The 20464-nt window shown below is 53.4% G+C and overlaps 1 protein-coding gene across 4 annotated transcripts; it reads right to left on the reverse strand.

The window, feature by feature from the left end:
• Window positions 1–597: 597 nt before the first annotated feature.
• NRTN (neurturin) lies at window positions 598–16480 on the reverse strand. 4 transcript variants are annotated; one of them, XM_066253368.1, is made up of 4 exons: window positions 16054–16480; window positions 9406–9455; window positions 3844–4019; window positions 598–1182 (listed from the first exon to the last, which is right to left on the reverse strand). In XM_066253368.1, exons 3-4 carry the CDS (start codon window positions 4010–4012, stop codon window positions 758–760), a joined length of 594 nt encoding a protein of 197 aa, XP_066109465.1. In that variant the 5' UTR covers window positions 4013–4019; window positions 9406–9455; window positions 16054–16480; the 3' UTR covers window positions 598–757. The 4 variants fall into 4 exon arrangements, with proteins under 4 accessions (XP_066109465.1, XP_066109463.1, XP_066109464.1 ...); XM_066253366.1 differs by lacking the exon at window positions 9406–9455; XM_066253367.1 differs by lacking the exon at window positions 9406–9455 and having other exon boundaries at window positions 3844–4055.
• Between the last annotated feature and the right edge of the window lie 3984 nt (window positions 16481–20464).

Raw genomic sequence — 20464 nt, forward strand, 5'->3', positions numbered from 1 at the left:
TTGCTCTGCCCCCGGCAGGCGCCGGTTTTAGGCTGGACGGAGCTGGCGCCCTCCCCAGACCTATCCCCACAGGGAGATAGGCAGCGCACATGTATTTTTAGCTAGGAAAAGGAGATAGTGGCTTAGAGTTCACTCTTCTGAGGGCTGCCCCAGCGTTAAGATGCCCTTCGGGTGAGGGAGGCCCAGACCCTCCAGGATCTCATCTCCGCTTCTACAGAGTGACGCCCCCTTCCCTCCCCCAAAGCACACATTGTGTGGAGGTGGGGATGGGGACCTCAGTCTTATCTACATTGTGACTCCATCTTCCTTCCCCAGAAACATCTTGCTGGGATGGGACACGCTAGGGAGGAGCACAGTGACCTGCAGGGAGGTGAAAAGGACCTTCCCTGACAACATCGCCCTAATTCTCCCACTTGTACCACGGAAACAGGACTCTCTTTGAATCTTTACCCTCCAAAACAAAGAAGATCTCCCCACCATCCTGCAGTGATACGTGCACCTATCCCCCTTTTCCCAATGGAGATGTCACCACTTCCCCACAATCCTCCTGCCCCTATAAGAGGTGTACACCACTGGTGCGCACAATCAAGCCCTGGCTCGATTTTCCACACTTTATTTATCTCTGTACAGTTATCACAAGAGTCTCGAGGCCTCGACAGCATCTTCTGCGCACGGGCAGTCTGTTGCGGGAGAAGATGTTGGGTAGCTTCGGGGCAGATGAAGTGGCTGCAGTCTGGCCCGGATGGGTGAGGTAGGGTCACACGCAGGCGCACTCGCGCGCCGAAAGCTCGTGCACCGTGTGATAGCGGCTGTGCGTGTCCAGGAATGACACTTCGTCCTCGTAGGCCGTCGGGCGGCAGCACGGCTGCGCACGTACCCTCTCCCGCCGCACGCGCCGCCGCTGGCGCAGGCGCCGCAGGCCCAGGTCATAGACACGCACGGCCGCCTCACATACGCCTGCGCAGTAGCGGAACAACACCGTCTCGTCCGACGTGTAGCCCAGGCCCAGCTCGCTCACGCGCACCTCGAGCTCGCGCAGCCCGCACGGCCGCGTTCCCGACCGCGCGCGCGCCCGCCGCCGCCGGGACCCCTCCCGACGGCGCGAACTCGGGAACCGCTCGGCCCAGGGCGTCAGCTCGCTCAGCTCCACAGCGTCCGGGACGCCGTGCAGCAGTGCACGGTCTGCGAGGAAAGAGAGAAGGGGGTGGAGGGTCACTTGGTGGGCGGGAGGGAGCCCCCTACCCTCGCTGTCAGCCTACAAAAACTGAACTGTGCTGGGACACTGGTGCGCTAGTGTATCTCCCAAATTCTTGCCCATGCACCTTCTCTGGGTGGTGTTGGAGGGGTGCATATCCAGACCCCCACTCTGAGCCTCCAAGGCTACCAATACCTCACTCTGGACCCTGCCCCTATGTTGAGATGCTCAGAGCCTGGCTAACTTTTTTTGGTGCCCTGGACCACTTTCCAGCCTGCCCCACCTGAGCTGAGCTTATCTGGGTCTCAGCCCCTCTGGGCACCCCCCTGAACACTGGATCCAATCCCCATGCTGCTGCTCCAGGACACTGACACATCCTCTCTGACCAGTGTTGGTCAGACCAACACTGAGATTGGGGGGACCTCTGCTTCCCCAACCCCAACCCCTCACCCTTTAGCTGAGCACTGTTTGAGTTTCTGCCTCCCACGGGTCCCCACCCAAAGTTCCCATATCTTCTCTGAGTTACTGGGCTGCTCACCAACCCCACCCTGTCCCTACTGCTCTACCATGCAGTGGGACTCAGTTTCCTCATCATCTAGAAGTCAAACCGAGTTGTTTCAGCTTCTCAGAACACTCTGAGGCCTACATGTGAGACCTATGTGAGGATCCCACCCCATGGGGTGGCAGCAGCTATTGTCAGGGTCACATTCATGCTATACATAAGGAAACTGGGCACCCAAAGGGGCAGAGACTTGGCCAAGGCCACACCAGTAGCAGGTGGCAGTGAGAGACAAACCAAGACAGCATTCTTCCTACTTCCATCAAGTGCCCAAGTTCAGTCCTCTTCTCCCACAACTGCTAGGAGGTGCCCAGAGTCACAGAATCCCAGGGTCCCATAGCCTACATTTATTTCTCAAGAGGCTGGCCCTGCTCTGGTATAGTAAGTCCTTATTTAACATCTCTGCGGCAAAACAACAAAGAATGAAACCAGTTTACCAAAGGCTAAATGATATAAGCAAGAGTTAAATGCCTATGGTATTTCATCATTATAACAAAACTATATTCAAGAAAATGACTTTATTCGAGGACCTGTTGTACTCTGCAGCCCTGGGAGAGAAGAGCAGACATTGGAATGGCTGGCAGGAGGCTCTCAGCCAGACAGGTTGCAGTCATCCCGAGGTTAGCTCTCAGCCTCCCCCAAGGCTAGCACACCTGGCGGTCAAAACAAGTCGCTTACTGGGAAGCCTGAGGGGGACAGAGTGTCTGTCACCCTGGGGATGTCTGTTTCCACTGGAGGTCACAGAAAGCGGACTAGCCCAGGTTCTTAACCTAGTCCTGCCAGTCACCTTGTACAACTTCAGGCAGGTGATGGTCCTGCTGTGCCAGTTTCCCTGTCTGTTCAATATGGCTTGCAGAGTCCCTGCTGTGGTTGTGGCTGGGGGGTGGAAAGTGGGGGCAGACTAAGCAGCCTTTACCAAGTTCTTGAAGCCCGGGGCAGGACTGGGATAGCCAGCACGGTTTGCTCTGAGGTTAAGTTTGAGCCTGGCTCACTTCTGGGGCCTAAAATTTCACCATTTAATGTGCACACCCTAAGGTGTGCATCTAGAGTTATTTGGGGGTTTGCCAGATGAAATACAGATGCCCAGTTAAATTTGAATTTCAGATAAACAGTGAATAATCTTTTAGTATATCTGTTCCTGCACGCCTGGCCACGTGCACAGGGTCTGGAATGCAAAGAGATGCGAATGCTCCCTCCTCCCTCCCCAAAGTCTGAAATTCCACCATCAGCGCATTAGAACATTAGGCCTTGGGGGATCAGTACAGCTAGGCCCAGGGATGAGATACAGGACTGGCAGGCACCCACCCATGGATGGAGACCTTTCCTAGGGGATTTCACCATTGGTACTTTGGTCCCAGGTCCTGGAATGCTAGCTTTTGGGGGCCCCACCATGACTCTGGGACCCAGTGTCCTGGAAAGGACTTTGCAGCCCGCAAAGGCAAGTGATGCAGGCAGAAGTGAAGTCCGTGCTGGAGGCCACCCTTGTCCACTGTGAAGACAAGAAAGGACTGTGTGGCCTGGCAGGGCTGGCATACACACAACCCCCACCTGCAGTCGCCATGCATGCACCCAACTCATGCCTACACCCCAATCACCCATACCGGCATACCATGTGGACATTTGAGAACACAAACAAAGTTGGGACCCACGCAGAACTTGTAGAGGGCAGGCACCAGGGGCATGGGGGGAGTTGGACCAGGTGGCCACACTGCCAGAGTCTAGATTTCTGTTTCCAAATCTTTCTCTGTCTCCGCTCTTCCCGGTCCTTGACCTACTCATGTAGGTCACTGGGGCCATGGGTCCAGCCTTCCCCTCCCCTTGCTGTGCTGTGGGGGGCCACCCAGCTAAGTTCCTCGGCCTAATCTCCATCTGGCCCCCTGGTCCCTGAAGAACAGAGCCTAATTCCTTGTGACAGCTGAACCAAGAGACCCCAGTTCCCAGGAACCTGCCAGGCCACTGGGAGATTTGCACCCTCCCTCCACACCATCTTTAAAAAGCCTCTGTGGCCTGGTTCCACTGCCTGAAATTCCACCAGTATGGCCGCCCTTATGTTTGGGGTATCTGACCCAAGACCAGGGGAAGGGCTTACACTGGGCCAGGCGAGTGATCCGGGTGTCCAGGGTGCGAGGTGGTCGGCGGAGCGGGGCTAATGCGGGTCCAAGGTGGTGGCTGAGGAGCAAGCCGTTCCGACACATCCAGATGGAGAGCACAGAGCTGCAGAGAACCGAGGCCAAGGCTGCTGCCTTCCAGCGCTGCATCCTCGGCCTGCGGGCATGGGACGGTCAGCCAAACGGCCTCAGTCTGCCAGGCAACAAATGGGCACAAGGTACTGGGACACAGTGGAGCCCCTGAATTTGAACCACTGCTGCTTAATTATCAATAATAATAGGCATGATTCAGGAAGGAACCACCAAATATGGTTGTGAAAAATGCTACTAAGGCCCTGGCTGGATAGTTTGGTTGGAGCATTGTTTCAATATAGAAAGGTAGCCAGTCCGATCCCATCAGGGCATATACAGAAACAGATTGATGTTTCTGTCTCTTTCTCTCTCTCTCAAATCAATAAATACATTTTAAAAAGAGAAAAATGCAACCCTGGCCGGTTGGCTCAGCAGTAGAGCGTCGGCCTGGTGTTTGGAAGTCCCGGATTCGATTCCTAGTCAGGGCACACAGGAGAAGCGCCCATCTGCTCCACCCTTCCCCCTCTCCTTCTTCTCTGTCTCTCTCTTCCCCTCCCACAGTCAAGGCTCCACTGGAGCAAAGTTGGCCCGGGCGCTGAGGATGGCTGCATGGCCTCTGCCTCAGGTGCTAGAATGGCTCAGGCAGCAAAAGAGCAACGCCCCAGATGGGTAGAGCATCACCCCCTGGTGGGTAGAGCATCACCCCCTGGTGGGCATGCTGGGTGGATACGGGAGTCTGTCTGACTGCCTTCCGCTTCTAACTGTGGAAAAATAAAAAGAGAAAAATGCTGCTAAGGAGGGGGTGGGTACTGTGCCAGGGGTATGCCCCATCTGGGGATCTCAGAGTTCCTTCCTTCCTTCCTTCCTTCCTTCCTTCCTTCCTTCCTTCCTTCCTCTTCCTTTCTCTCTTTCTCTCTCTCTCTTTTTCTTTCTTTCTTTCTTTCTTCTTTCTTTCTCTCTCTCTCTCTTTCTCTCTTCCTTCCTTCCTTTCTTCCTTCCTTCCTCCTTTCTTTCTTCCTTTCTTTCTTTCTTTCTTTCTTTCCTTCCTTCCTCCCTCCCTTCCTCTTTCTCTCTCTCGCTTTCTCTCTTTCTCCCTCCCTTCCTTCCTTCCTTCCTTCCTTCCTTCCTTCCTTCCTTCCTTCTCTCTCTCTTTCTCTCTTTCTTTCTTTACAGAGATAGAGTCAGAGGGATAGATAGGGACAGACAGACAGGAACGCAGAGAGATGAGAAGCCTCAATCAGTTTTTCATTGTGGCACTTTAGTTGTCCATTGATTGCTTTCTCATATGTGCCTTGACTGTGGGGCTACAGCAGACCGAGTAACCCCTTGCTCAAGCCAGCGACCTTGGGTCCAACCTGGTGAGCTTTGCTCAAACCAGATGAGCCCGCACTCAAGCTGGCCACCTCGGGGTCTCACATCTAGGTCCTCCACATCCCAGTCCGACGCTCTATCCACTGTGCCACCGCCCGGTCAGACCCAGAGTGCTTTCTTGAGAGTTAAGAAAAGTTGAGATTTGAACATAGGATTCAGCTCAGCAGAAAAGAGTGGCATCTCAGGCAAGGGGAACAGCCAGTACAAATATACTGAAGCTGAACCAAGCTTGGCCAATCCAGCCAGGAGGCTGGGTTGGCTGGAGCCCAGTGAGTTCAGGGAAAGAGTGAACAGTAAAGTCATTTCCCAGCAGGGGGCACTGTAGGACAAGGGTGGCCAGGAGCCCTGGTACTTAGAAGGCAGTCTGGGAGGCAGGAATTCTGGGGTTGAGATTTTGTTCCCTACATATGATTTCCTTGGGAGTGATTTACTGCCCCTTTCAGATCCTGGGTTTACTCTCCAGACAGATAAACTGATGCCCAGAAAGGGACTGCGATGAGCCAAAGCCGCTCTTGATCCATTTTCAAGATGTCGCACAAGCTGGTCCTTCCACCCAGAGCACTCTCTTTTCCCTCTCGACTCCCGTTCCCCTCTCAGTCTCAGCTTGGACCAACCCCACCACCACCAAGAAGCCTTCCCTGACTGTCCCCTATCCCAGGTCCTAAGCGTCCCCCCTAGGATATCCATTACCTGGTGCTTAGTGCATACAGTAGGTTTAATAAGCCTGGTGCACCCAACCCCCAACCGTGTCCGACTTGCTCCCCACTCCCTGGCAGCCCCTAGCCCGCGTTTACATTCCCCCACCCGGCTGCCTGGTGCCGGCCCGCGCGGGGCCTGGCGACAGGCCCGGTGTAAACATTTACACAGAGCGCTGAAAGCCAGGCTGGACGCGGGTCAGCGACTGGGTTTGGCCATGGGGTGCCGGGCGTCCCCAAGCGCGCACCTCAGATAATAGGCTGCTCGCCCAGGGGCGAAACAGTTATTTGCGTATTGTTTGCATTTTATTTGCATGTGCTTTGCGTAGCTCCGGCCGGGCGTGGTTACGAAGTGCTCTCCTCCAGTCGTACGCACGACCTACACCCACCAGACAGTAACGGGGCATTTGTTAAGTTCCTGCTGTATATCAGACTGGTCTATACCAGACCCGGCGCTGAGCCCACCAGAGAGGCACTATTATCTCCATTTTACAGCTGAGGAAACTGAGGCACAAAACCGATTGGGAGGGGCTCATTCAAAGGACATTGGTTAGAAATGGACCTGAGATTGGAAGGCAGGTTCTTTAACAACTCACGTCACAGGGGCTGGGCTGGGCTTGAGAGCAAATGCTGTGGAGTTACCCAGAGGACTTGCCATTATTATTATTGTTGTTGATTTTAGAAAGATAAGAAGGGAGTGAAAGAAATGTTTTTTGTTGTTGTTGTTCCACTTATTTATGCATTCAGTGGTTGATTCTTGTATGTGCCTTAAAGAAGAATGGAAGCCACAACCTTGGCAAATTGGAAGGATGCTCTAACCAATTGAGCAACCCACCCAAGGCCAATTTGCCACTATTTGAAATCACAATTTTTATTACTGTTGGTGGTCATGGTGGTGGTAGAAAATGAGCTCCCAGACATAGGGGTACATAAACAAATCCTGAGCTAGCAGGATATCTGAGGGCAGAGCACTTGCAAAGGCCCTGGGGCAGGACGAGGCTTGTCTTATTGAAGGAACAGGGAGGCGCCAGCCTGGCTAGAGCAGAGTGAGGGAGGGGAGGTGACAGGGCGGGTTATGTAGGACCTTGTGGGCTGTGGGAGAATATTTCCTTCTCAAGGTTATGCAGCAAGCAGAGGTCAGCCTGTTTGTCTGGTGCCAAAACCCACCCCCTCTATTTTTTTTTAATGTTTATTTTATTGATCTTAGAAGAAGGGAGAGAGCAGGGAAAAGATAGGAACATCTGTTCTATGTGACCTGACTGGGGATCAAACCAGCAACCTCTGCACTTCAGGACAATTCTCTAACCAACCAAACTATCCAGCCAGGGCTATTCTTTATTTTTTAATTGATTTTTTTCTTTAAAGAGAGAGGAAAGAAAGTGAGTAGCATCAGCTTATGATTGTTTCACTTTAGTTGTGCATTGATTGCTTCTCATACGTGCCATGACGTGGGGACTTAAGTCAGTGACCTTGGGCTCAAGCCAGCGACTCTAGGCTTTCAAGCCAGAAACCTTTGGGCTCAGGCTGGAGACCTTGGAACCAACTTGATCCTGCACACAAGTCAGCGACCTCAGGGTTTTGAACCAGTGACCTCAGGGTTTCAGGTGGACAATCTGTCCACTGTGCCACTATGGGTCAAGTCTACCCCCCCTTTTTTTTTAAAGGTTTTATTTATTGATTTTACAGAGAGGGGAGGGTGGGGTGGAGCAAGAAATATCAACTCATAGTTGCTTCACTTTAGTTGTTCATTGATTGCTTGTATGTGATTTGACCAGGCAAGACCAGGGTTTTGAACTGCAAGTTCAACATCCAGGTCAATGCTCTATCCACTGTGCCACCACAGGTCAGGCACCCGCTTTATTCTTAAAGAGCACCTACTTTATACCAGATTCTGTTTTACAAACAGCACATATTAAGTCATTTCAACCTCACAAGAGTCTTTATCCCCATTTAACAGATGCAGAAACTAGGCCTTGAGTAGTCACATGACTTACCCAAAGTCACTGAACTGAGATTAGAACTCTGGTGGCCTCCGCCCCTGGGAGGGGGAGACAGCAGGGAAACCCACCAGAGCTCAAGACCTCAGGTGGGCATGCTTTCTCTTGACCCTAACACCCTGTTTCCTCTCACACCCAAGTCTTGGAATAGTGTGCCTCAGATTCCCTGTTAGGCTGGAACAAGTCCCCTGCACAGTACCAGACTGTGGTCCTCTGTCTCTGTTAGGGGCTTAAGAGGGGGCTGAAAAGGTGGATGAGACACTAGCCAAGAGATGACCTAGCCATAGGAGTCCCCCAACAGTGGCCTTGAAGCTATATTCCCCCTCCCAGAGCTCTGATGGGGGACAGGAAGGCAGGTGGGCTGTCAGAGAGGGGGCCCAGCAAGTCAGCTGATAAGCATTGGTTAACAATGGGCCTTTCTGTAAGGGGGTCACCCAACTGGTTTGTCTCTGGCACGGACCTGACTTGGAGGGGGTGATGCGGGTGTGGCTGAGGGCACAGGGGAGAGGCTAGGTCTGCTTGTGTAATGGAGGTGTGGACCTGGGCAGGTGGGGGCCTCACAGCACTTTGAGGCTCACACTCACTCACACCCATTCTTACAATTCCACAAACTATCCCACTCATACACTTCCAAACATATTCCATTTACACACTCAGTGTTTTCACACAATCATCCCTTTGGACATTTTCATATACAATGAAACCCTCACATTCAAATACTTAAACACTATGACATACACATTTAGGAGTTCTTACACTTACACTTAAACATGATCACACACATACACTAGGGTTTCACACTCCTACTCAAACATTATCATACACTTGGATGTTTTTGCCCTAAATCTTCAAACATTTCACATATATTTGAACACAATCACACACTCCTGTTTTCTCACACACATACTCGAGCATTACCACACTCACAGACTAATGCTTCATACATACTTGGTCATTTTTAGACTCATGCTTTATGACACTTGCACACTACCATGTGCACATGCTACTGTTTCACACTCATGCACTTTCACACTTTGGCATTTTACATTACATTTGAACATGATCACACTTGAACACTACCATGCTCACACAGTAGTGTGATTCTGCATTCCGGGTACATGTTCACAGACACAGGGGCACACACATGAACACAGCCTCAGTGATGTTGGGCCCAGACTGCAAAGGTCCCAGGGGAACAGTGACCAGCACAAACACAGTGGGCTGTGAGATAGGCATATGAAAGTGGAGGAAGCAGAATGACCCAGGGGAGAACCGCCCTGACCACTGGTATACCTGGGCCAGGTCCACACCTGCTGGCATCTCAGGTGCTGCCCACACTGCTCAGACAGGGACTAGCCTGTTCCCTTTCCAGCCCTCAGACAATGTCCAGACCCTGGAGAGTCCTCACCATCAGTGGAGTTGAGCACCCTTTCTTCTTGTGGGTCAGGCCAGTCTGAACTGCAACAAAAAGAACTAAAGCTAGATCTCCACCTCTAGCTGGAGGCCACAGAGTCCCCAGGGGCTGGGTGGGCAGGGAGGGGAATCAGGCTCAGAGAGATGTGATGCGTAGCCCAAAGTCACACAACTAGGCAGTTCCTTCCAATCATCCAAGGAGCAGTCAAGGTGAGAGTGTATGGGTGTTTCTGGCAGCTTCCTTGTTGATGCCAAGAAATGCTGCTTATTATCCTGGTGTCCAGACAACACCCTGGGCTCCACCTCTCCACAGAGCTTCCCAGGGACATTTTCCAGGAATACCTATTCCCAGGGTTAATAGCTTAATAGTCTCTATCCTACAGAGCTCCTGGCCTCAGGGAGGTACCTGCTTCATGCTTGTTCCCAGGGACAGGAAGGATGGAAAGTGACACCTCCCTCAATCTACTCATTCCTCTAGTGTGGGGGAGGCCTGGAATTGGGACCTGTCACCATTAGGCAAACTCCTACTCATCCTTCAAAGCCCTAGCTGCTAAAGCCCCTCCTCCAGGAAGCCTTCCCCGCTCCCCATCTTGGACCCTGGCCACAGATCCCTCCCTCTTGCCCAGCCCTGAAGCATAGTGTCTATGTCCGTGTCTGTCTTTTCTGGAGTACGGGTTTCTGGAGGGGCAGTCTAATTCTGGATATGCTCTCCCTCCCAGAGCATGCCCATGTCTTTCCCTTCCCCATTCCCTCTTCTTCCCCCACAGGCAGGCATGCATCTCCTAATTATACGGGTCCCCACAAGACTTGCAACCAGGGAGCAATCAATGGGCAGTGGTAGCTCATCCTGGGCTAACCCCTGAACCTCTCTCCAAGGTTCCCTTTTCTCTGACTTCCCAGTGTAGGCTCGTTTCTTTTCCATAACATTTCTAAAGAGTGAAAGCAGCCCCACGTAGTCATTATCCTGTTGCTTCTTCTATTCTAGTCCCTTCTTTGTTTCACTGTCCCAGCTTTAATAAATGTACTCTCAAAATAAAAGAAATAATAATTCTGTTCATAGAGGCAGGAGCCAGCTGCAGCTCCCTCATCTCTATGCTTTTGGTGCCTCCTTCCACGTGCATCCTTCTCTTTCCTTCCCACCTCACTCCTGGCCACATCCCTGGCCTTCCCGTGACTTGGTTTCCTCATCTTTAGAAAGTGTCCAAAGGGAGCCACCCAGCACCATGGGAATGCCAAGAAGGACCTGGGAGAGCTTCATGGGGTGGCTAGTTGGACTGTCATTACCACCCACAGGCTGGGCGAGCCAGACTGAGGCTCTATGGGCAGACGTGGGGGTGGCCTGCACACTCGAAGAAGGGCATGTGTCTGCGAACAATGCAGCACGTGGACTCCAGACAGTTGAGTTTAGATTCCTGCTCTGCCTCTTCCTGACTGGGTAACATGTGCTCCTCCTGTTTCTCTCAGTTTCCCTAGCTGTACAATGGACTGCCCCAGACACCCTCCCTCATTTGGAGGGCCATATATTTAACTCAGTGAAGTTCTGTAGACCCTGCTGACAGTAACAGCTTGGCCTGGCCCTTGGACACTCTTGTTTGCATGCCTGTGCCTCTGTTTCCCCCATCAGTAGTGCTGACAGCTCCAGAGCCAGTAGCTGGGCCTATTCCTAGGATAGCCCTGCTTGTCTCCTTTTCCCCAGATGGCCTCTGGGAGTTCCCTGGGAAGCCAACGATGGGGCAACTGAGGCCCCATGATGGGTAGGACTTGAGCTTCTCTGAAGGCAAGACTCAATAGTTCTATAAAACAAGAAACAAATTCTTCAGCCCACAAAAATGTGTCCCCTCCCTCAGAGGGCCCCAGGGCCCAGCCCCACCCCATGGTTGGAACGGGGAGCCCAGGGCAATCTTGAGCTGGCGACACACATCTGGGGATAAACCAGGAACATCTGGCTAGCACAGCTGGTTCCGATGCTTCATCTGCAGAGGCTGAAGGCCAGCCTACGGGACAGCCTCATGGAGGGCACAGTCACAGACAACCCAGCAGACCCTTCCAGGCCTGGCCAACGGTGGGGCTGTAGCCTCTTCTTCCTCCAAACCAGGAGTTGCCTGCTGCCCACATGCTTGCACCATCCCTGGCTTCCTGCCACTCTGAGAATCAAGTGTCAGCCCCTGAGCTGGTCTTAAGGGGCTCTGGGTTTGTCTTTGTCAAAGTGCAGCTGAGGGGTGGACAGACAGTGAGAGTGATTTCTGGGGAGGACTGCACTGGTTGCTTTGTGATGATAATAATAATAGCTCATAGTAATCCTAGCAAACAATGTTACTGCTATAGGTACTTTGCATGTAATGACACATAGCAAGGTATGGACTATTTTATTCTCATTTTGTAGATGGGAAAACTGAGGTTCAAAGAAGTGAAGTGACTTGCTTAGGGTCAAACAGAATGTAAGTGGCCAACCTGGAATCTGAACTCAAGTAATTGGGCAAACTCCTACTCATCCCTCAAAGCCCCAGCCCCAACACTCCCTACTCCACATTCTCAACCACTGTACCATATGGCCTCTCCAACAACAATGACATTAACACCAGCAATGTTGGCTATTCCATTTATTTAGTGCCAAGCACTGTACTAAGGGCTTTCCATATTTAATTCTTTCCACAGTCCCTGGAAAAGATGTTATTATTAGCCCCATTTTCCACACAGGGAAACTGAGGCTTGGAGAGGTAGAGTGACTTGTTCAAATAAGTAGATGAGCTGCAGTTAAACCTGGGTCTGACTCCAGACTTGTTCTCTCAATGCCTCCACAACCCTTGGACTCTTAGGTAACAGGTGTAATGCTGGGGAGAGAGGAGACATGAGGAGGATTTGATAGTCTCTGCTGTTTGGGAAAAAGTGGGCCTGAGCTTCAGGAAAGTGTTTTCTTTAAAGACACACAGCAGAGCAGAACTAGCAAGTAAACAAAGGGCCAGATGGCAGAAAGCCCAGACTTCCAGGCTGGGCTCTGCCCCTAACACATTAACTTAGCAAACACTTACTAAGCCCCTACTGTGTGCCTGGCCAGGCAGGGAATTCAGGATGACCAAGGCCAGCCAGGGCCTCACCCTGACAACTCACGGTCAATCAGAGCAATGAATAATAAATAGGAAATAAATATGGTAATTTAGATGTTGACTATGCAAAACAAAAAATAAAATGAGGTGAGGCAATGACTGGGGGTTGCTTTAAGGTTGAGTGGTCAAGAAGTGCTTCTCAGAAGAGTCAGCTGCCTGACCTGTGGTGGCGCAGTGGATAAAGCGTCGACCCGGAAATGCTGAGGTCGCCAGTTCAAAGCCCTGGGCTTGCCTGGTCAAGGCACATATGGGAGTGGATGCTTCCTGCTCCTCCCCCCATTCTCTCTCTCTCTCCTCTCTAAAATGAATAAATAAAAATTTAAATAAAAAAAAGAAGAAGAGGCAGCAATTGAGCTAGGACCAAGCGAAGATATGGGGAGAGTGTTCCAGGTGGAGGAAACTGCAGGGGCAAAGGCTTGGAGGCAGGACTGTGCCTGTTCAAGGTGTCCAGTATGACTGGAGGGACAGAACCAAGGACAGTGCAGGGAGTTGAGGTGGGAGAAGTCATAGGGGCCCTGTGACCTGCCTGCAGGATCAGTCCTCCATTTTCCACCAGTGCCTGGAGACCTCTTCCTGCATCCACTTCTGCCTTCTCAGGAAGGCTGAGCTAGGGAGTGTGAATGTGTATATGACAGTGTGTCTATGGCTCAGGGTTACAGCTTTTTGAACCCACGGACCCACCATATCTAGCCTAGCCTGCTGCAGCTGGCCTGTAAAATTCCCACCTTGACCACACCAGGCCGGTCTGGAGCTGGTCCCACAGGCGTCTGGGGTTGGCAGGAGGGGGCTCCCTGGGGTAGGATAACAGGATCAGCCTAATGAGGCCTGGCACAGGACACAGCTGAGCAGCTGGCGTGGGGCCCAGTGGGTGACATGAAGGATGTGGGTCTTCTGAGAGTACTCAGAACATCACAGAATGCTGGTCAATGGACAGAAAGGGAAACTGAGGCACAGAACCAAGGCACAGCTCAAACTCTAACACTAGTTTCCTGGAAACTACAGTACCTGAATAACTTTTCCCCAAGTTCAAGTGTTGCCTCAGGTCCCCAAAACACTGAGCTATTTAGGCATGAATGGTGACCTCTCTCTGGACCTTACTTTCCCCAAATGACAAGTGAGATCCACCTGTTGTCAGCAGGAGCCCCTCTCTAATTGCTTCCTGCCCTGGACCTCTCTGCCTCACCTTGGGAGACCAAGATAGACACATCTTCAGAGGAATCCCACAGCTCCTCAGCAAAGATGGCCAGGCCCACCAACACCATATGCATTAAAGACCCATTACTCTCTTCTGTATTTCTAGTCCTCACCTCCAGTAACCTGCCTTTTAATGCCCCAGCCCTGTGTTCCTTCTGCTAACCTTTCAAAACAGTTTCTCCTCACATTCACCCTGGCACTGAGGATTTGCCACAACCAGCCAGTCTATTTTTTCCTGCCTCTAGATCTTTGCCTATGTAGTTCCCACCACTTGTAATGACCGATGTTTTCCCACTTAGAAAACTCCTACTTGGTCTTTGCCGGTTGGCTCAGTGGATAGAATGTTGGCCTGGTGTGCAGATGTCTTGGGTTCAATCCCTGGTCAGGGCACACGTAAGAAGTGACTGTCTATTTCTCTTCCCCTCCCTCTGCCCGTTCTCTTTCTCTTTCCCTTTTGCAGCCAGTAGCTCAATTGGTTTGAGCATCAGCCCAGGCACTGAGAATAGCTCAGTTGGTCCGAGTGTCGGCCTCAGGCACTGAGAATAGCTTGGTTGATTCGAGCATCAGCTCCAGATGGCAGGAACTGGGTGGATCCTGGTCAGGGTGCATGCGGGAGTCTCTTTATCTCCCCCTCTTCTCACTTAAAAAACAAAAAACAACATCCTATCCATCCTTCACAGTCCCAGCTCCAATATTCCTCCTTTAGGAAGTCTTCCCCGACTGCCCTTCCATAAGATAGAGCCTTTGTTCCCCATTCCAGGCTCCGCCCTTGTTCTAAGTCTGTTGCCCTTGAAGGACTGGGCTCAGGATCCTTGAAACCAAACAGTTAGCCATACCATTGCTGTCCAACAAACATTTGTTGAAACAATCTCTTGATTGTGTCTTTGTGCCTGGATACAAACTGTTTGATTCCTTCTCCCACCCTAGACTTTTTATGTCCTATGTCCTCTGCTCCCTCCCTGAAAACTGAGGCCTGAAACTTGAGGGACAAGCATAGATGGTGGAATTTCAGACACTGCACCCCCTGCAGAGAGAGGCTGTTTGGTTTTCTTCCCTGCACCCAGCTTTTTGCCACTTGCTGAGGACAGGTTGGAAGGGCCAGGAGTGGCTTTGAAATCCCCATCCTCAGGAGTCCAGGGATAAAGGGAGTTGGGAGGGGTGTTCAAAGGGCCACAAGGCATGGGGCTGAGGGTGGGGAAAAGCTGGCAAAGCTGGGAGTCTTCCCTCCACTGACATCCGCCTAGACCAAGTCACACCCTATTGGGGCTTCCTCAGCCTGCGGCACTTGAAGACAGACAAAGAATGTCATGGCACACAGAAGGATGTTGGTCAGGGAGAAGGCAGGGTGGGCAAGCCGGGTAAGGAGAATCAAGGGTCCAGCTTCCTTGCCCCTTCCAGGCCCCTGGCCATGCTCCCCAGATCTGGATTGGTAGCCCAGCCTTGCAGGTAACCACAGACCCGCTAAGCAAGGCCAGTGGCACAACAATATATCCTGTTGCTTCCTGGGAAGGGGACAGGGGTGACAGCAACCCCTGCGAGTGGCCATTTTCCCTCCAGTCCCATCCCAAACTTGCCCACCGTCTGCAGCCCCCTGGTCTGATGAATCCTAACCACCAAACTGTTTCTCTTGGAAGAATTCTGAGGTTATCCTGAGCAAGATAATGCCTCTTTTTAAAAGCAAGAAAACGAGGCACAGCCCCCTCTTCTTCAAATCCGGTTTTTGCCCTTAAGGACCCCCGGCCAAAGAAGGGTTTTCGCGCCCTCTTGTGGCTGAACAACGGCTCCAGGAGCCAAGAGAGCCGGGCCCGTAGGGAGGACACCGTGTCCCCGGCGGCGGCGGCGGCGCGCAGGGAACGCGGCTGGAACGCGCCACTGACAGATGTTTACTTCTGCATGCAGCTGGGCCACGACGGCAGCCCCCAGCCCAGGGTCCGCGAGATCCGAAAGCCTGCCACAGCCCCTTGTAGACCAAAAGGCATAAGGTGTCCTAAAGGCTGGGGTGGGGATTCCGGCTGCCTCCGCTCCCACTTTCCTTCAGACGCACACACGGAGGTCGGAGAAGGCAAAGGTGTGCCCGCTCCGTCGGACAGGGTCACCTCCACCTCAGCCTGCACCAGATCCTGACTTGGAGAAGAACTTAAAGATCGCCCTTCCCTTCCCACCCCTCTGCCACACGCGGACCTGTTGTCCCTTGACCCCATCCTCATATATACGCGGGTTCTCGGCTCCCGGAGGGAAGCTACTGGTTTACCTCGAGTCTCTAGAAGCCCCACAGACCCCCGTACACTGGACTGGTTCTCCCCTCAACTCGGGTCCCCTGTGGGCCCCAACTTGCCCTTGCTTACCTGCTGGGGCTCCCGACTACCCGTCAGTGGCGGCCGCGACTGCTGCCCGCGCCGGCCCCAGCCCCTGCCCCTGCCGCCGCCGCCGCGACCGCCATTCGGGCCGCCTGGGCCCGTGGCGCCTGGGGGGGCCCGGGCCGAAGGGGGCGGCCGCGGTGGGGGCGCGGCGCGGGCCGGCCCATGGGCCCCCCACCTCCGGTCTCGCTCAGCCGCGGGTTGCGGCCATCCTGGTCGGGCGGGGGCTGGTGAGTGCCCTGGACGGCCTGCGGCTCGGAGGACGCGGGGAGCACACGGACGGCGCGGGCGGATTTGGTGCGCGGCGTGGGGCTCCTGGACAGCAGAGCGAGGGGCCCGGGCGCTCGGAGCCGCTTCAAGGCGCGCTCTCCCGCCGCCTCCGCCACGGACCGCTCGGCCGGCGAGGGGCCGGAGGCGGGGCTGGGGGCGGGGCCAAGGGCGGTGGCTCGGGTTTCCCGGGACTTGAGCCGCTGTCGCCCCGCCCCCGCCCGATAGGGCCAGAGAAGCACAGGTGGTAGGAGAGCCAGGGCCACAGAGCCCTCCTAGACGGCGATCTTCCCGGGTCCCGGGGAACCCGGCACCGCTTCTGTGGGAACGCGGGTCCCAAAACACCCCTTCCTCAAGTGTCTCTCCTGAGATAAGAGCCACAGCGCCCCGACGCCAGTGCCTCGGTTCTCAGCACCCCTCCCCATCACTACACTTGAGGATCTGGCCTTACTGTCAGACCCCCGGGTCCTGCCTGGTTCCCTTCGGAAAGCAAGGTCCCAAGGAGTCCTCTCACCAAGGAAGCTCCTGAAGGGAACCTTCAGAGCAGCACCCCTTTCAATTAGCTATTTCCCCACCTCGCTGCAAATGACCCTGCACCTTTGATAAATCCGAGGCTCCCAGACTATTCCCCACATACCTCTCGGGACAATTAAGAGTCACAGTACTTCCCCCATCCCACCCCAGTGAGGATTGTGGTCCTGCCCCAGGCCTTCTTCTAGAAAGTTAAAGAAGCCTCTCCTGAGAAAGCCATTGTAGAAAGAGAACTGAAATTCAAAGTTTTTCTCTAAGACAGCAAGTGATGCCCCTAAGACAGACAGAGCCACAGAGCCCCCATCAAGTGGCAGTTCCCTCCAATCCGGTCTTAGAGCCCTGCGGGGTGGTCCCAACCATGGCTCGGGACGGCGCCCTCCTGGGCACCAAGATCCAGCGCTGCTCCCCAAAAGCCAGCGAGCCCAAACCCACCGGGTCCCGTCCCCGACGGCTCTGCGTTCCCAAAGCGCCCCCTGCCGGCCCCAGCTGACTAGAGGGACTGGATGGAGGGGCGGGGTGGGTGGAGCTGGAACCGTGGTGGCCCCGCCTCACCCCGGCCTATTTACCGAGAAACACCGCCCTGCAGCCCCGCCTTCGGTCCCTAGCACTCAGGCTTCTCCCCGCGCTGTCTTGGCCTGAGCCTGTGTTCTTGGAACCTGGTGCTCAGGTTTCTCATGCCCGCCGCCTGATTTCTTGGAGCCTCTTCACTCTGGCCAGGCTGCCTGCATTCCTCTGATAACAGCAGCTCAAGGTTATGAGCATTGGGCTCTCGTAGGACCCCACTTCCCACCCCCAACACACACATACCCCTGAGGCCCATACAACTTGCACTACTGCCCAGTGTACAAGGTGATGGGGGACACTAGAGCAGACTCACTCCGTTGTACTCGAGCTTATACAAGTTTGGGACGGCTGAATGTGTGCACAGCGCGTGCGCACATGCAAGCAGGAATGTAGGTGAGAATGTGATTTGGGGGGCATGAGAGTGTGTTGGTCAGGGTAGTGGTGGAACCCTGGCTGCCTTGTTCCAGTCCAGGAGGGAAAGGACAGGGGCCTGTGCACTGTGTGGTTTTGAGCCAGTACCTCTCCTCTCCGTACCTCAGTTTCCCCATCTGTATTATTAGCAGATGCTCACAGCGTTGTAGAAAGGACCTGTGCCACGCGTGTAGTGAGCAATGCCCAAGTGTCCTTCATTATTGGTGTTGCCAAATGCTCAGTCCCAAAGACACCCACACCCTCAGGAAGGAAGGGCGTGACTCCATTGGCCATTCACACAAAGATTCCCCAAACGTTTGTTCCAGGCAGGGTCACACCCACTGCCATGCCTGTTCTCACTTAAGAACCATTCTTCCACACACAGTGGTCACAACCATCTACATACTCCCACGTGGACATGAGCTGATGCTCACATTCATACAGGTATTCTCACTTCACTCCCATCTGGACACACGCACACAGACACAAAGCTAACACTGCTGCAACACACACACACACACACACACACACACACACACACACTCACTTCCCCATAGACACAGACCCACATGACATTCATACACTTTTCATAATCACTGGCCTTCAGAGCAGCTGCAGGGGGCAGAGCAGGGTTGCTGATGCACATGCTCACACACACTGTTACATACTCCCATGCTGCCTGGTGCTGGTACACCCGCTAGCACACACAGAGCTCACATAAAAAGCCATGACAATCACACACCATCCTGAGCACACGTTGCCTACCCCACAGCCACACACACAGAGGAATCATGGAGACTCTACAGCGTGTGCACACACACGCACTGGGCTAGTCTGAGAGGTACAGCTTCCCTACACACATGAAGCCCTGCCAGGAACCCCCCCAACTCCCCAGCCACATTAAGCCGTCACCAGCTGCCCTATGGCCTCCTCCTGCTCAGCCCACACCGTCTGTGTCCCCCCCCCCTTGCGGTTGGGAGCCTTGGGGGAGGGGGCTTGCAAGCACATGGGGAGCAGGACACGCACATGTGCCCACCATGTGGATGCTCATAAAATGGTTGTCCTGGCAACAGTGACTTGAAAGACTTGGTTCTTCCTCTGAGGTGGGTGGGACAAAAGATAAGAGGTGGGGACACCAGTATCTAGGCCCTCCTTCCACACGGGCTTGTGTATTACACTCATAGATACACACACTGCCTGACCAGGTGGTGGCACAGTGGATAGAGCGTCGGACTGAGATGCCAAGGACCCAAGTTGGAGACCCCGAGGTCACCAGCTTGAGCGCAGGCTCATCTGGTTTGAGCAAGGCTCACCAGCTTGAGCCCAAGGTCACTGGCTTGAGCAAGGCGTTACTCAGCCCGCTGAAGGCCCACAGTCAAGGTACATATGAGAAAGCAATCAATGAACAACAAAGGTGTGGCAACAAAAAACTGATGATTGATGCTTCTCATCTCTCTCTATTCCTGTCTGTCTGTCCCTATCTATCCCTCTCTTTGACTTTCTCTCTGTCTCTGTAAAAAATAAAAAAAAAGATACAAACACATATGGAGTACACCCCATTGCATTCAGACCCCCAGAGAACTGGTCCTCCTCAAAGCCAGCCCCACGTGAGTACATGAGGTATACCTTCACACACCAGTTTGTCACCTCACACAACCCAGCATCCCAGCCACTCTCTATCACCAACCCATACACTTTTTCACCCCTTTTTCTTTTTTTTAAAAAAAAGCATTTACAATGCTTTATTTATTTATAAAACACTTGGAGGCATTTATTTTGTTTTATTTATTTATTTATTTATTTATTTATTTACAGAGACAGAGAGAGAGTCAGAGAGAGGGATAGATAGGGACAGACAGACAGGAACAGAGAGAGATGAGAAGCATCAATCTTCAGTTTTTCCTTGCGACACCCTAGCTGTTCATTGATTGCTTTCTCATATGTGCCTTGACCGGGGGCCTTCAGCAGACTGAGTAAACCCCTGCTCGAGCCAGAGACCTCGGGTCCAAGCTGGTGAGCTTTGCTCAAACCAGATGAGCCCATGCTCAAGCTGGTGACCTTGGGGTCTCGAACCCGGGTCCTCGGCATCCCAGTCTGGCGCTCCATCCACTGTGCCACCGCCTGGCATTTTTTTTTGTTTGTTTTTGTTTTTGTTTTGCATTTTTCTGAAGCTGGAAACAGGGAGACAGTCAGACAGACTCCCGCATGCGCCCGACCGGGATCCACCCGGCATGCCCACCAGGGGCGACGCTCTGCCCACCAGGGGGCGATGCTCTGCCCATCCTGGGTGTCGCCATGTTGCGACCAGAGCCACTCTAGCGCCTGAGGCAGAGGCCACAGAGCCATCCCCAGCGCCCGGGCCATCTTTGCTCCAATGCAGCCTTGGCTGCGGGAGGGGAAGAGAGAGACAGAGAGGAAAGCGCGGCTGAGGGGCCGAGAAGCAAATAGGCGCTTCTCCTGTGTGCCCTGGCCGGGAATCGAACCCGGGTCCTCCACACGCTAGGCCGACGCTCTACCGCTGAGCCAACCGGCCAGGGCCCGCCTGGCATTTTTAAAGCTTCCTTGTCCCACACTGGGGTCCTTGTGAGGCAGAATGGGTGGAACAAGCCTTGAATCTCCTACACTA

The sequence above is a fragment of the Saccopteryx bilineata genome, chromosome 1 (genome assembly GCF_036850765.1).
Source record: "Saccopteryx bilineata isolate mSacBil1 chromosome 1, mSacBil1_pri_phased_curated, whole genome shotgun sequence".
Lineage (NCBI taxonomy): Eukaryota > Metazoa > Chordata > Mammalia > Chiroptera > Emballonuridae > Saccopteryx > Saccopteryx bilineata.

Coding starts and splice junctions, on each gene's coding strand:
- NRTN (XM_066253366.1), bottom strand. CDS start 4,012: ATGCAGCGCTGGAAGGCAGCAGCCTTGGCCTCGGTTCTCTGCAGCTCT. Junction 1,183..3,843: donor GATCACTCGCCTGGCCCAGT/GTAAGCCCTTCC, acceptor CTTTCCTCGCAG/ACCGTGCACTGCTGCACGGC.